At 42.5% G+C, this 15402-nt stretch overlaps 1 protein-coding gene across 2 annotated transcripts in view; it reads right to left on the bottom strand.

Moving 5' to 3' along the window:
* Suds3 (SDS3 homolog, SIN3A corepressor complex component) overlaps positions 1-15402 on the bottom strand; it is a 34469-nt gene that overhangs the window by 7209 nt on the left and 11858 nt on the right. The window contains exons 7-10 of one of the 2 annotated variants that reach the window (XM_020185566.2): positions 7969-8064; positions 6942-7003; positions 6762-6783; positions 5375-5480 (exon numbers count right to left, since the gene is read on the bottom strand). In XM_020185566.2, coding sequence (XP_020041155.1) covers positions 5375-5480; positions 6762-6783; positions 6942-7003; positions 7969-8064 — 286 coding nt within the window. The remainder of the gene's footprint in view (positions 1-5374; positions 5481-6761; positions 6784-6941; positions 7004-7968; positions 8065-15402) is intronic. The other variant, XM_074061097.1, reaches the window with a different exon arrangement.

The following is a 15402-nucleotide window of genomic DNA, read 5'->3' on the forward strand; positions in this document are numbered from 1 at the left end:
TCATTATAGTAAACAGGCAATGTCACAAGGCCCAAATCATACAATGCATGAGGAAAGGTCAAATTAGTTCACAACAACATTCTTCAACACTTCCCTTGGTTTCTCTCCCATATCTCAATCAACAATTTTATATAAACAGTAAGGTCTTGAGTAATGGTTAGAACAAAAATAGAGACAATGACTTAGTTATTCTATGGGGATTGTGAATTATTAAAAAGATAAGAGGGGCTGGGATGTAGCTCGGTGGTACAGCGCTTGCCTAGCATGCAACAAGGCCCTGGGTTCGATTCCAGCACCAAAAAAGAAAAGACAAAAAAAAAAAAAAAAAAAAGATAAGAGGGCTGGCGATGTGGCTCAAGGCTCAAGTGACAGACCACCTGTCTAGCAAGCACAAAGCCCTTAGCTCAAACCCCAGTACCACAAAAAAAAAAAAGAAAAGAAACAGCCAGGCACTGTGGCTAATGCCTGTAATCCCAGTTAGTCTGGAGGTGGCAGGTAGGAAGAGTATGATTTGAAGCCAGCCAGTCTGAATGTCCTGACTGCACCCAAGTTAGCAAGACCCATCTCAACCAATAAAAAAGCTAGGTACAGTGGCACACACCTATAATCTCAGCTATGCAGGAAGTGTTAATAAGAGGATCTGGGTCCAGGTCAGTCACAGGCATAATAAATGTGACCCTATTCAGAGAACTCCCAAATCGAAAAGGGCTGAGGCATGACTGAGTGATAGAGTGCCTGCCCAGTAAGGCTCTGGGCCTAAATTCAAATGTTAGTACTGCCAAAATGAGAGAGAGACAGACAGACAGACAGACACAGACAGAGAGAAACAGAGAGAGAAACAAAACAAAACTTAACGAGGCTCATTATTCTGCTTCTCCTTCCAAGATGCTTTAATGAAGAGCGGTATGGTGTGGGTAGAAGTGCACCGCCAGCATGGGAATGCACTTAGTATGGAGCCAAGTGGAAAAGCCATAGTGGACAGAGGTGTCCACTATGCCCCTGCGTTTGTAGGAACACATGCTGCATGTGTAGCATACACACAAGAAAAGACTGGGTACATTTCTATATTAAAATTTTATAAAAATGTAGCATGTAAGTTTAAAATAGTATTATTTATATAAAAAAGTAAATAGCCTGGTGTGGTGGCATACACCTCTAATCCCATTATTTGGGAGGCTGAGGCAGGAGGATAATTCAAGGCCAGCCAGACTCTGTCTCAAACAACAAAAAAGTAAATAATAAAGCATTATGGTATTGGAAAACACCACTAATAATGAGGAGGGGTGAAAACATAAACTTAATATCAGAAATTTCTGTTAAAGGAAGCTACCCCTGGACATACTGTCCTTCAGTTGTGCCAAGAGCCCACAAAGCCAACACATCTGACTGCAGACTGAAAAGACTGCAATCTGGGCTACCAGCTCTGGTCTCTTACCACACAGTGGTGGCCTGAATGTCCACCGTGGTCCCCATCTGCTCCACAGAAGAGCTGGCCAGCATGCTTCCCGAAGCAGTGACTTTAAAAACAAATGACCCCCAGGTCACCAGCACCTTCAGGGGATTCTTGTGTATTGCACAATGGTCTCAGAGGACCATTATCCCAGAATAGCAAACCTATTAAGCTATTTCAATTCTCTGAACAGCTAAGTCCCAGAAATTAAAGCATTTAGATATTTTTTAAAGATAAAACTAAAAAGTATATGACAACCTTAACATATCAAACTTTTCAATTTCTAAAGAATAAAAGCAGGCAAAGAATTCAAAATATATTTAGAAATATAAGGAACATCAAAAGAGCTAATTAGTAAAAATATGCATCATCTTTCTTTTTTGCCAATTAACCTGTTTTACAAGCTACAACTCAGATGTTGAAAAAAAAAATAATTTTTAAATAGCCTCAGAGAATGGGCCCTAATGTCAAATTGACTTTGTTAGTAATAGAAATTCTGACCTGGGAATTCCTACAATTAAGCTCTCAAAGCTTGGGGCTCATTATTCAACCCAACCAACTAGAATTCCTACTCCTATTTTAAAAGAAAGCAATTTCTTTAGAAGGTGGGTCCAAAAACTGGATCAAGGACAGGGAAGAAATAATAAATTCTATATACTACCGGGAATCCTGATATTAACACTTCATTCCCCCAAAACTAAATCCACGTATGGCTCTAGAACCTCAAGGGTCCCTGTTCCAGCTGGAAATAGTCACTGTTTTGAGTTAACAGTCTTGGTGTCAGTTGGGAGCTGGAGGTTAAATCTAAGTGGTGACTTCATTTCTCATTCACATTAGCAGCCCCAGATTTAAGTGAAGAGGGAAAAAAAAGTCTACCAGCATCGTTAGTTACTTCATTATTTTTAAATATCAGCTACTTTCACAGTATTTCCTGAGAGATCATTAGTCCAAATCAAAACGTGAGGCAAACCTGAAGCATGATATAAACACCTTAAAGGCAGGAGACCAAGGCAGGGAAGATGCTTATCTTTCAAAATGAAATGTAGCTTGAGAAGTGTTCAGCCAAGACAGGAAGCCTGAATCACACTCATTTTGCTGAAGTCATTTAAAACTCAATGATACATGTTTTGCCAAAAATACTGTTCTACCAAAATACTCCACCACTGGAAGGATTGTAAGGTGGCTCAGTTGGTCTCTCAGCCACAAGCCATGTCCACCAAAGAAGAAACATGGAGCTAGGCAGAAGTGACAAAGACATAAAAGCCAAACAGCAGGAGCCCAGTGAGATGAGAGAGGCCTTGGCCAAGACTTCCAGGAGCCCCTTTCAATAAACACAGGGAAGTACGAGGCCTACTTTTCAACAACTCACTATGAGCGCTGACTGCTGAAGCCAGACGAAAAACACACAAAATACAAAAGAAACAACATCATGAAAATATATTTAACTGCAGAATAAGCAACTTGAAATTGATTAGAAAAGTAAAACGTTTCCAGAGACACTGTTTTCCAAATGTCTTCTGCTAACATAAGATGGTGAAAATTCTTTCAAACTGCTTAGGCGTCTGATGTATCAAGCCTGACCACTTTTGTTTACATTATGAAACACCCATCACTATGGATCCTTTCTTTAAAAAAAAAAAAAAGGGGGGGATTTTATTTTACTGCTTTTTCACCCTCAAGACACATCTCATAAAATCTAAGGACTGAGTCTAGAAAAAGGAAGATCTGAAGCAACACAATTACAAAATGAACATCGTTTGAAATATCACATGGCTTTAAGACTCCTAGATCCATAAAAATGTTAGTGATAAATCTCACCGTTTTCAAAGACGGTTCTTATATGTGGGCTTGATCTTTAAAGGTTATTTGGTTTTCATTATTAGAAACGTTTTTCATCTTATTTCACTCCATCTGCATTAAGCAGCCAGGGCCTGCCCCCTAGCGGTGATATGTTCTCATGAGCAACGTTAAGGTACATAAAGAGTGGCCAAGACCAGCCAAAGGGGGTGAGGGGGGCTGCGGTCAGAAGTCACTAATGTCAGGCTTACAGATAAAGCAAGCCTCCTCCAATGACTGGGTGTGCCACTCTGTAACTGAGCAGGTGGAAATGATTTATTTCAGGTGTGACTAGATCTAAGCATTTTGACATCAACAGCCAGCCTTCTGGATCTGTAGGTTACGCATTCAAGTAACTGCAGATTGGAAATATTTGGAAAGAAAATTGTGTCTACACTAATCATCAACTTTTTTCTTCTTTAACAATACAGTATAATAACTATTTGCATCGCAATGGGTATTTTAAGTAACCTAAAGATGACTTAAAATGTACAGGAAGACATGCTTAGGTTAAATGCAAATATGAGATACAATACCATTTTATGTAAGGGACTTAAGCATCACGGATTTTGGTACCTGATGGGGCCCTGGAACCAAGCCCTATGGATACAGAGAGATGACTATGCATGATAAGGTTACCAACTGGCTGGGCACAGTGGCTCACATCTGTAATCCCAGCTACTCAGGAAGTGGAGCTCAGGAGGCATCTGTAGGAGGATCACAGTCTGAGGCCTGCCCCAGGCAAAAAGCAAGACCCTATCTGAAAAATAAACTAAAAGTAAGGGTGGAGGTGTGGCTCAAGTGGTAGAGCACTTATGTAGCAAGCAGGAATCTGAGTTCAAACCCCAGTAACACCAAAAATAATAAGATAACCAATTAACATAATACAACTAACATAAAACTCAAAAGTCAAAATAACCACTACCCTAATTTTATAACTTTTGGCTAAATAAAAATATTGAAACTCAAAAGATTATCATATACCCATTACAAATGATAATTACAGTGACTATACAGTAACCTAGAAAAATATTCTCAATATAATCAGGTGGAAAGGCAGAATGTAACCATGTGGCCAGCTTCAAATTGAGCTAAGAGTCTGCCTGCATAGGAACATCAAAGAAAAAGAAATACTGTACTAGAGCGAAAAGAGCTGTGGAAGGATCCAGGGTGATTTAGTACCTACCAGAATGTCTAATAAAGAAAGTGGTGAATGTTTGTTGAATGAATAAATGTATGCGCTTTTAAGGTTCTTTCCTATTGTTTTGCCATTTCCTTTGCAATGAAAAACGTTGGCAGTCTGAAGGTTTCGAGTGGTCTTCAATCTAAACCAATCACATTTTAGGATACAATTTCCCCAAGTTAAGTTTCCTGAACATTTTTACAGCAGGATGACACATGAGAAAAGGGTAGGGTGCCACACAAAAAACACCTAATAATGTTGTAGAAATCTGCAGTACATTAGCACATTTCACAGGACCCAAAGACTATCTTAACAGGATCATCCCCTAATCTGATCTGACCACAAAATCCTTTCACTTGCAGATACCTGTTAATGTTAGCACACAGTAGTAAGGTTAAGAGAGGGAAGAGTGGGAGACAGGGGCACCACAAAAGGTATCAGCATGATAACAGCAGCACGTTTGGGGAAACACTGCTTTCAGAGACCTAATGGAGGTATCCATCAAATGACTGCTAATCCACAGTACCACAGATAAGGTCCCATTTAAAAACGTAATTAGGACCAAGTATGGTGATTCACAACTGTAATCCCAGCACACAGGAGGATTGTAAACTCCAGGCCAGCCTGCCAGCCTGGGCTATACACATATACACAGTGAGACCCTGTCTCCAAAAAATAAATAAATAAATAAATAAAAATGTGTGTGTGTGTATACAGCTCAGCAGCACAGCACTTGCCTAGCACATGCAAGGCCCTGGGTTCAATCCCAAGCACCAAAAAGAAAAGGACAGCAATGCTAAGTTGAGCAGCTAGCCGGGCACCAACAATTAGCACAGCAGCCCAGCCCGCCTCCAAGTGGCTCTCAGAGACTCTTAAGAGTAATCAGTGTGTTTTCTAGAACTTACCATCTTTTATCGTAGTATAGTTTGCCGTCTTCTATCCGAGCCTCGAACCTCTGGGCCGGAGACTCTGTGGGCGTGGCAGGAAGGTGTTCAGGGGAGGATGGGGATGCTGAAAGAACAGACATTTAAATGACCAAGCATGTAATAAACACAGGAGCCCACACCAGCTAACGTGCTTTAGCTGAACACTACCAGTGTGGCGTAGTCCTGACCTTCAAGTCTTTACAGGCATACTGTACAGGATTTTTTAAGCAATGGGGATCTGGCTCTGTTGCTCGGGTTGGGGTGCTGTGGTTGTTCACAGCCGCTACCCCACTACTGATCAGCATATGCAAACAACCTGCTGGCCCCCCTCTCCTCTGGGAGGTCAGCATACTGATGCCAAATTTAGAAGAGACACTCAATCAGCATCACACACCACAAAATTCTCCACTGCCACATCTAACTTAATCTGCGAAGCAGCCCTGTGAGGTAGGCAAGGTGATGATTAATCTCACTGAACAGAAGAGAAATTTGAGGCCCAGGAAGTTAAGGTCAAATGTGCAAATGCACAATGTCACTTGGAGTAGGATGAAAACCTTGCTGACCATCAGAAGCCCAGAGGCAAGCATTAGGAAGCTCTCTTAATGAATTCATTTCTAGAACTGAGACAGGTTCAAATGATGTACGGCTACTTGTTACTCATGTAACACCTGCTTCATCATGTCTCTCTGTGGACCATGGGGCCCCAAGAGGACATTATCTACAGAAAGAAGGATCTTCTTCCACAACCCAGTAGGTACAGGGATGTATGAGTAATCACAGTACTTAGAATAAAAGACATTACCAATCCAGAGTTCTAGTTTGCAGCTAGCATTGCCTCTCAAGCACTGCTCTGGTGAACAAGGAGTTGGCCTTGGCCTCTTCTCTAAGAACTCAGAGCAGCCTGTGGGTGCCTCACCAGGGCGGAATCACAGGACACCACTGCAATGCTAATGCCTAAGACTCAACTCCAGTCAGCAAGTACTACTGAAAAATCCTCAAAATCAATAGCTGGGCAAGATGGCACAAATGTGATTCCAGTACTTGGGAGGCTCAGACAGGAAGATCAAGAGTTCAAGATCAGCTTGGGCTACATAGTGACACCCTGTCTCAAGAAAACAAAAAATAAGCAAAAAACCCCAGCTAGCCAATCAAATGTCAAAAATAATAGAGTGATGTTTAAAAAAAAACAAAAACATCCTGGGGAGGGGGTACACATGACTCCCTTCAGGTTTCATGATGACTACTTTTAGGCACATAATGAACATTTGACTTTGAAAATTGCAACAATTCCCTGACAGGTATTCACATGCTTTTCCAACAACACGACACAAAGACTGTGCAAATGCCAACAACACTGTGCACTTACCTGGTCTCTTGGGTGACTTAAGCTGTAGAAAGAACAACAAAATAATCTTAGAGAAAATCATTTTGGATGCAACTTAAAGTGTCAGTGTGTCAGTGTTTTAACAAGTGACGTGAACAAAGTAAGGAAGAAAACCATGTCAAGCCTGAGCTTTCAAATAAATCAGAAAAAATCAAACCATACCTTATTTAATGTTCTTAGATCCTCCATGATCTGCTCATCTGTTAACAAATAGTTTAGCTGAGGTGTTCAGAGTTAAAGGAATGTGTCTGAAAAGTATGGTTTCCATGGAAACAAATCAACAAAATAAGGCTGGTATTTCAGAACTGACAAAGCATGACTGTGTTAAATGATATTTTTACAATAATAACTTGTTTCTTGGAAAGTTGATTCTCTTACTAAATGTCATGGTCACCAGGTATATAAAAGAATTTGCATTCTCCTCACCTTACAAATCGCGAAGATGAGAAATAGAACAAGATTCATCAAGTATCTACAACAGTATCAAGAGCACAGCAAACAGTAAAGTAACAATCTCATCCTGAATTTATAAGGAGCTTTTATCCCAAAGATCTGATGATTTCCATACACACAAGGTAAAGTTAGTCTTCCCCAGCAACTGAAATCCTGTTAGCAAAAGGAAGAGACCTGAAGTTAGGTCCTTTGCTGGTGGCAGACAAATGACTGAACTACCCTGGACAAATAGCTATTTCTTATCTCCTTAAGAGGAACAGAAGGGACACCTCTCTTCACGAGCCCCATTCTCATTGACTAAAGAGGTTCTTCATGTTGACTATGATCTCATTTTCTTTAAGAACAATTTACAGTCCACTATTTTAGGGGTGGGGTAACAGGTACACAAAGGCAGATACTACTAATCTCATTTTACAGGTAGAAAAATTACAGCACATCAAGTTTTCGTTGCCCCAGAATCTTGAAGTGAGTTTTAAAACCAGGTCAAACTTCCAATAGAGCACCCTTCTAAACAACCACCTTCTACAAATTTCTCCCATTAAAAACAGTAGCAACTGAAGACTCCACTAGAAAATAGCCAACTCCAGACCCCTGGACACCTGTTTTACATGTGCTTCCCCATCAAAGACTACCATGTTCTGCAGGACAATGGCCAGGTATCCTCTATCAAATGATAAGCAAAGGACTCAATAGTCTTAAGGGAAAAAGGTGATTAGAGCTCAGTGTAAATGGATATCAGGAGCAGGTTTTCTCCTCTTGTCTGGGATGGGGACAGGATCATTTGGTCGCCTCCGCAACTTTCTGGTCATGATGGGTTTCACTTCCATAGAATCTGTGACAAGAATGGAATGGGTAAATCTATTCAACTCCTATGTGGAGTTGGTAGAATTCCTGTGGTGTAAGAATATCTGCCCCATGGCCACCCAAGGTCTGTACTTATGATTCAGGCCAGCTAAGTTAGGTACATTACGACCACTGTGGGCTTCTCTCCAGCACCCTCAAACACTAAGGGCATTCCTCCTTTCCCTCCAATTCAGAAGCCACACCATCCCTCCCTCTTAGTCATCTCACTTACCTAACTTCTGCTTCAGGGTACCCTGCAGCCCACTGTTATGAAAGTCTCTTCATAGGCTGCTGGCTTCAGTGCCAACATTTTAATATTCAGCCTTCATTTATAAACTCGCACTCTTTCTTGTATAACCTTTTGTAGCTACTTGACTTCAAGACTGATACAAGGAAGGCACGGAATAAAGCTTCCTCTCCTTCTGACTTCTCTCTGCATGCTGACACTGTCGCTGGGTCCCCACACCTGAAAATCCCTCCTCCCTCTGCTGATTTGTCCCTCCTTCCTGAGATACTGGTGGTCTCTCTGGGGTCTGGGCACCCTCAGCCTGTATCACAATGACTCTCCAATCGCCACTCCTGGTTCCACCAGCCCTCCACACTCCCCAGGCTTCAGGCAAACTCACTTCTCCTGCTTTCCCTCCCAAGGCTGCCTTGTCTCCTGCATCTATGGGGCTTCAAATCTGTCTCCCTTCCACACTAGAACAAAATCTGCCCCCTGTGACTTGTACTCCTTCACCCAGGCATCAAATTCATCAGGTAACATCAGTTCATCTCTAATCTTTTCACCCTCCTACCTCTCAGTAATCTCCCATAGCCAGACCATCCTCCTCTCCCACAAGGTGATCTTTGTAAGACACAATTTGGCCATTCTGCATATCATTCATGCTTCTCACTAAATATTTCAGTGGCTTGCTACTCTCTAGAGTGATGGCTAAGCCTCACTTCTTCTTCCTTCACACTTACCCTGTGTGTAAGCTGTCAGCTCTTCTGCTCCCCAAACACAGTCATGCTATCTATGTATGCACCGCAGTCCTCTTTGCCTAGCCAACTTTTCTGCCCAGAAAACTCCAACATAGCATGTTTAGAGAGTTGGTTCAATACTCTCCCTCTGTGACAGCTTTCACAGGCAGAAGATCATTTCAGCTTCCCAGTAACCACATCAGTTGTACAAACTTCTCCTGTACCAAGTGCCACACCCTATGGAACATTCCCCCGTCAGATGCTGGAATTCCACCCCAGCACCTGGGAGCATTCTGACACCCAGGAGGGGCTTCACATGTTCTCTGCAGAATGACTGGATGTGGTCAAGTCTGATCCATGACCATGCACACCATGGGCAGTGGGTGGGACAGCCTTAGGGAATTCTGCTAAGCTGTGTGCAGGATCATTACGGCATATAACACATGTGCTGTACAAAGTCAAAGCTATTTCTGCATGGTGCCCTTTCAACAGAAATGGGTAACCCTTTTACACTGCTAGTGGGAATGTAAACTAGTACAACCACAATGGAAAAAAATTTGGAGGCTACTTAAAAAGCTAAACATTGATCTACCATATGATCCAGCAATACCACTCTTGATTTTCTGAACCAAAGACCTAATGAACATTCACAATGAAACTCCAGCAGCACAGCAACTAACAGATAGCATAGATAAATGGGACCTCATAAAGCTAAAAAGCTTCTGTTTATCAAAAGAAATGGTCTCTAAACTGAAGAGAACACCCACAGAGTGGGAGAAAATATTTGCCAGCTATACATTAGACAAAGGACTGATAACCAGAATATATAGGGAACTTAAAAAACTAAATTCTCCCAAAACTAATGAACCAATAAAGAAATGGGCAAGTGAACAGAACTTTCTCAAAAGAAGAAACTCAAATGGCCAAAAAACACATGAAAAAATGCTCACCATCTCTAGCAATAAAGGAAATGTAAATTAAAACCACACTAAGATTCCACCTCACCCCTGTTAGAATAGCCATCATTAGCAACACCACCAACAACAGGTGTTGGCGAGGATGCGGGGAAACAGCCAAGATGCCCCACTACTGATGAATGGATTAAGAAAATGTGGTATTTATACACAATGGAATTTTATGCAGCCATAAAGAAGAATGAAATGTTATCATTCACAAGTAAATGGATGGAACTGGAGAACATCATTCTGAGTGAGGTTAGCCTGCCCCAAAAGACCAAAAATCGTATGTTCTCCCTCATATGTGGACATTAAATCAAGGGCAAACACAACAAGGGGACTAGACTTCGATCACATGATAAAGCAAGAGCACACTTGGGAGGTATGAGGATAGGTAAGACACCTAAAAAACTAGATAGCATTTGTTGCCCTCAATGCAGAGAAACTAATGCAGATACTTTAAAGCGACAGAGGCCAATAGGAGAAGGGAACCAGGAACTAGAGAAAAGGTTAGTTCGAGAAGAATTAATTTAGAAGGTAACACACATGCACAGGAAAGCAATGCAAGTCAACTCCCTGTATAGCTACCGTTATCTCAACTAGCAAAAACCCTTGGTCCTTCCTATTATTACTTATACTCTCTCTTCAACAAAATTAGAGATAAGGGCAAAATAGATTCTGCCTGGTATCGAGGAGGTGGGGGGAGGCTAGGGAGGGGGTAGGGGGGAGAAATGACCCAAACATTGTATGCACATATAAATAAAAGAAAAAAAATTTAAAAAAAAGAAAGACTCTGTGATCCAGGGCCCTCTTCCAAGACTTGCTTCAGTGGAGATACTATTTGTAGAACCCCACAGAATATCATACAACTAACCCAGACTTGAGAGAGTGTATCTGAGATACACTGAACAAGCCACAAGATGAGGTAGACAACTCTCCAAACCATTTCATAAATGACCTTTGAGAGTGCAAATCCTTTTGCTCTACTCACCAATAAACCTGGCACCCCGAAGCAGAGCTGGATCTGCCCTCTTAAGAAACAGAAACAGCTAAGAAATGGGAGCACAGATGGAACCATAGCTAGGAGGCACCATTACAGACAGTCCCTATGGAGAGATAGTACTGATACTACCTGCAATTAACATGCATTTACCAGCCTACAGGACGGACTTTTGTTCTGCATTTTCCCATCCACCCACTCTTAACAGCTCACCTCTCTACATCCTTAGCTGCGGTTCAAGCTTCCGGAACTTTAACATAAATTAACCATTAAAACAAGCTCATGAAGGATGTCACTCCTAAGTGGAATCTGAAGATGCTAACCTCACCAGTGCCGGTGGCTCACATGAGACTGTAATCCTAGCTACTTGGGAGGTTGAGATTAGGAGAATTGAGGTTCGAGGTTAGCCCAGACAAAATGTTCCCAAGATTCCATCTCCAAAATAACCATAGCAAAATGGACTAGAGACATGGCTCAAGCGATAGAGCACCTGCTTTGCAAGTGCGAAGTTCTGAGTTCAAACACCAGTTACACCAAAAAACAAAAAACAAAAATAAAAGAGAGAGAAAGAGACACTAACTTCAAAAAAGGAGAGGGTAGAAGAATAGGTATCAAAGGCTGGGGAGGGTAGGGTAAGAAACAGGCCCTTACAAAGTTCCAGGGAAGAAATTCTGGGGTTTACTGCACAGTAAGTTCACTATGGTTAACAATATTTTATCAAATATGGCAAAACAGTTACAAGATAATAGATTTTAAAAGTTTTTACTACAAAGAAAGGATAAATAGGAGGTAACAGATACACTAACATTCTAATTTATTACAAAATGTATCCAAGAACCAAAACATCCCTGCACCTCATAAACATGTACGATATGCCTTAATTAAAAACAAAACTTAATAGCTGGGGACCAGAAGCTCATCACTGTAATCCTAGCTACTTGGGAGGCTGAGATTGGGAGGATCACGGTTCAAGGCCAGCCCAGGTTAAAAAAAAAAATTCCCAAGACACCATCTCCAAAATAACCAGAGCAAAATGGACTGGAGGTGTGGCTCCAGCAGAAGAGCACCTCCTTTGCAAGCACAAAGCCCTGAGCTCAAACCCCAGTCCCACTAAAAAATAAAAAACTAAAACCAAAACAAAACTTAAGAGCTGGAATGCAGGCTGGTGATACAGCACTTGTCTAGCATGTGTGAGGCCCTAAGTTCCACCCCCAGTTTTGGACAAAGCTTTTTCAAACATCTGTTTAGTTACAGAAAAATGTAGGTACAGCTATTCAAACAGCACACCTAAGAAACAGGACAGGATGGCAGAAGCAAAGACCACTGAGAATAAGTCCTGCAGCAGGCGGGCAGCCACCTCCAAACCAGGGCAGTGCAACAAGGGCTCAACAAGAGGCCCAGAGCAGACCCAGCATACTCCATACCCCTCTCTAGAAAGCTCCCCATTGTTACAAAGCAGTGCTGCCATGGCAACTACAAGCGGGGGGGGGGGGGGGGGGGGGGAATGGGAAAATAGAGTAAGTGTCAAGGTCAGGTATTACAAGGCCAACTCACAGTACACAGTAGGGATAAAGAGAACAATCTCTATTAGGCCCAAGATACCCATAATGAAGGGATGACATCTAAAGATTGAACTAATGGAGCCCAAGATCACCCCTCAACCACAACGAATGAGAAGGCCTATATTCCACGGTCAGCATGAGAGAGGAACATCTGGAGAACAAGCCCACCTACCCTAAATCCAGGTCACCTCTTCTGTTCTTCCTCCCAAGACATTATTTGGGACCTCTGCTCCTTCACACTGGCATCTATTACAAACTGCTTGAGACTTTCTGTACTGCACAACCTCACATACTGTAAGTTTTTAGTCACTAAAACTAGTCTGTTAAATCTTCACCCTCCACTGGGGACCTCTATCTCAACATCACCTCACATTGGAAGTGGGATGTTGTGTCAGTTGGTGACTATCAGAAAATAAACAACTTGAGGTGACAGACCTTACCCACCAGCCTAATGCTGTGAATCAGTGCTACATGCACATGGCACAGAAAATCCACGGGATAGTTAAGAGAAATACTTGGAGTCAGACAAGTTCTGGCTTAACCATCCGTCTAGCTCACTTGGGGACTTTTGAGCAAATGGCTCTACTTCTCTAAGTCTGCTGTGCCATCTGTAAATGCAGGATAATGATACCCAAATCAAGGGAAGCTGCAGGAACTAAATGAGGTTACACTTCCCAAGTCCCGAGAGTCTGCCCTGAGCAAGCCACTTTCTAAAGCACAGCACAGGCATCATCCCCTCTCATCTTCCACTGGTCCTGCACAGGACACTCTTTCACCCCTTGCAAAATGAGGAAACCCCACGTCAGAACAGGATTCTCCCACGGCCCTTCGGCCTGCAGAGGTGACACTGTAATTCTTATATAGTCCCCAGCTCAATGTACGTGCTCAGGAAACTGACTTCTACTTTGGCACTACACAACCTGTACTGCCAGCTATGGATACCGAAATCATTGTGTGTAAACATGCTTTACTGTGGTCACTGCGAGCTTCCACAGGGACCTGAAGGCTACAAGATGCCCTAGTGAGCAAAAATTTACAAAAGAAAATGAAGTGACAATTAGCAAACTGTTGGAAGAAAGGAAAAAAGACTGCTCGAAGGACTAGAAGAAAATTAATAAAGCTCTTCACATTTTCAAGTTCTCCTTGATTATTTGGGTTACTTATAATCTTGGCCTCAACATAAAGAAAACACTGCTCATTCTATCTACAACCTCAGGACTCAGAATGTGGTCTGACCAGCAGCACTGGTAGGAAGTAGTCAGAAAGCTACTCCAGACCCCAGACTGCCAGGTGACCATGTATACCTGAAAGCCAAAGAAGTAGCCCTACAGCTCATCCTAGCTTCTCCTCTACCACACACCCTGCTGCCTGTATAATCAAGCTTTCAAGTCCTCCACAGAGGTGTGGGTCTGAAGAGTCTGTCCTGTTCATCCCCAGAGGTCTGCAAGTGCTTTGCATCACGTTCAGAAAGAGCAGTTCACCAGACACATCTGTTTCCAGTGGGTCCTAGGGACGAAGCTTTTCATCAGCCTCTCATCCTACTTTGTTTATTGAGATCTTCATGTTGAAACCAAAAAGGAGATTTTAAGAAACACCTTCTATGGGCAGAGCTGGATGGCACGGATACCGGGCATCAATCCACAAAGGTGAAATAAGTCACTCAATTACAGGAAGGAGATCAAGCCTTTAATGCAACACCATAGCAGCACCATCTGTGGAAAGGCTAATTATCCTTCCAGCCCCAGTGCCTCTTCTCTCTCTCCATCATTACCTTGGCAGTGCTTTCCATACCCAGGGTACCAAATGGCTTGAGGAAGGACATCGGTACCTTTAATGCCCATGGCGAGCTTTAAACACTTCTGTAATCTATTTTATTGTGTTACAAATGATTTCACTGCGTTTATTTGTCTTTTCCACCCTGGCAGGCTCTGCTCAAGTCACCGAGGATGCCTCCTGTCCCAGTTAAGATTCTGGCTATAAAACTGCCTGGCCAAACAATATCTATGACTTGTCAATAATTAGGATGCCAAATCACAGGTAAGGTGATGATAGCCTTCCCTACAGATGGAAAGGGAGCAGCTATAAATGGACAATATTTCCCACTAGCCTAATGAAAGCTCCAGAACATCTGGTGTCTCTAGCAGACAGCGATGAGGAATCAATGCCAGTCACAGCCACCATCAGAGAAAATGGTGTGTGGGTCAGAAAGCAGGCAGGCAGGCTGTACCACACAAGGCAGCACAGCCAGCAGTAGCAGTCCAGTGAAAAAGCACTTCCGCAAGAACAAGATGGTGCTGCCTGAAGATGCTATTTTAGCATCTGTTCTCACCAAAACAAGAAAGCATTTCTGAGCTGCATTAGAGACCTTCAAGGCACTCACTCCATTTGCCAAGTCTTTCAGTGAGGAAGCCATGAGCAATTTTTCAGGAGTCAGAACCCCCTCCCTCCCCCCATCAGACATAACCACATTCTCATCAGGGTATCACTGGGACTGAAACCAAAAGTCTCTGTCAAGGGGAGGGCCAAACTGGTTCACAGTACCAAGGTGGTGGGGTGGGGGGGCATGAAGACAGATCTTGACTGGTTACTTTTAGTTTCAAAGTAGGCTCCAAGGATTTCCATTAAAAACAAAAACAAAAAATCTGCATTTCCCTGTTAAAATCAGACATGCCAGCACCCCAGGGCCTTCTGAATAAGATTGTAAAAGTTAAATTCTAGGTGTGCAAAAGGGTATGCCATGTACACATCCAAGGGACAGACTCACTGCTGACCTGCTTTGCACTATTTGCCAAGTTTCAAAATAGCTGCTTCCAGCCAATCCCGTGTCCTTCCAGGATTCATCAGTC

Source organism: Castor canadensis, chromosome 18 (genome assembly GCF_047511655.1).
Source record: "Castor canadensis chromosome 18, mCasCan1.hap1v2, whole genome shotgun sequence".
Taxonomy (NCBI): Eukaryota; Metazoa; Chordata; class Mammalia; order Rodentia; family Castoridae; genus Castor; species Castor canadensis.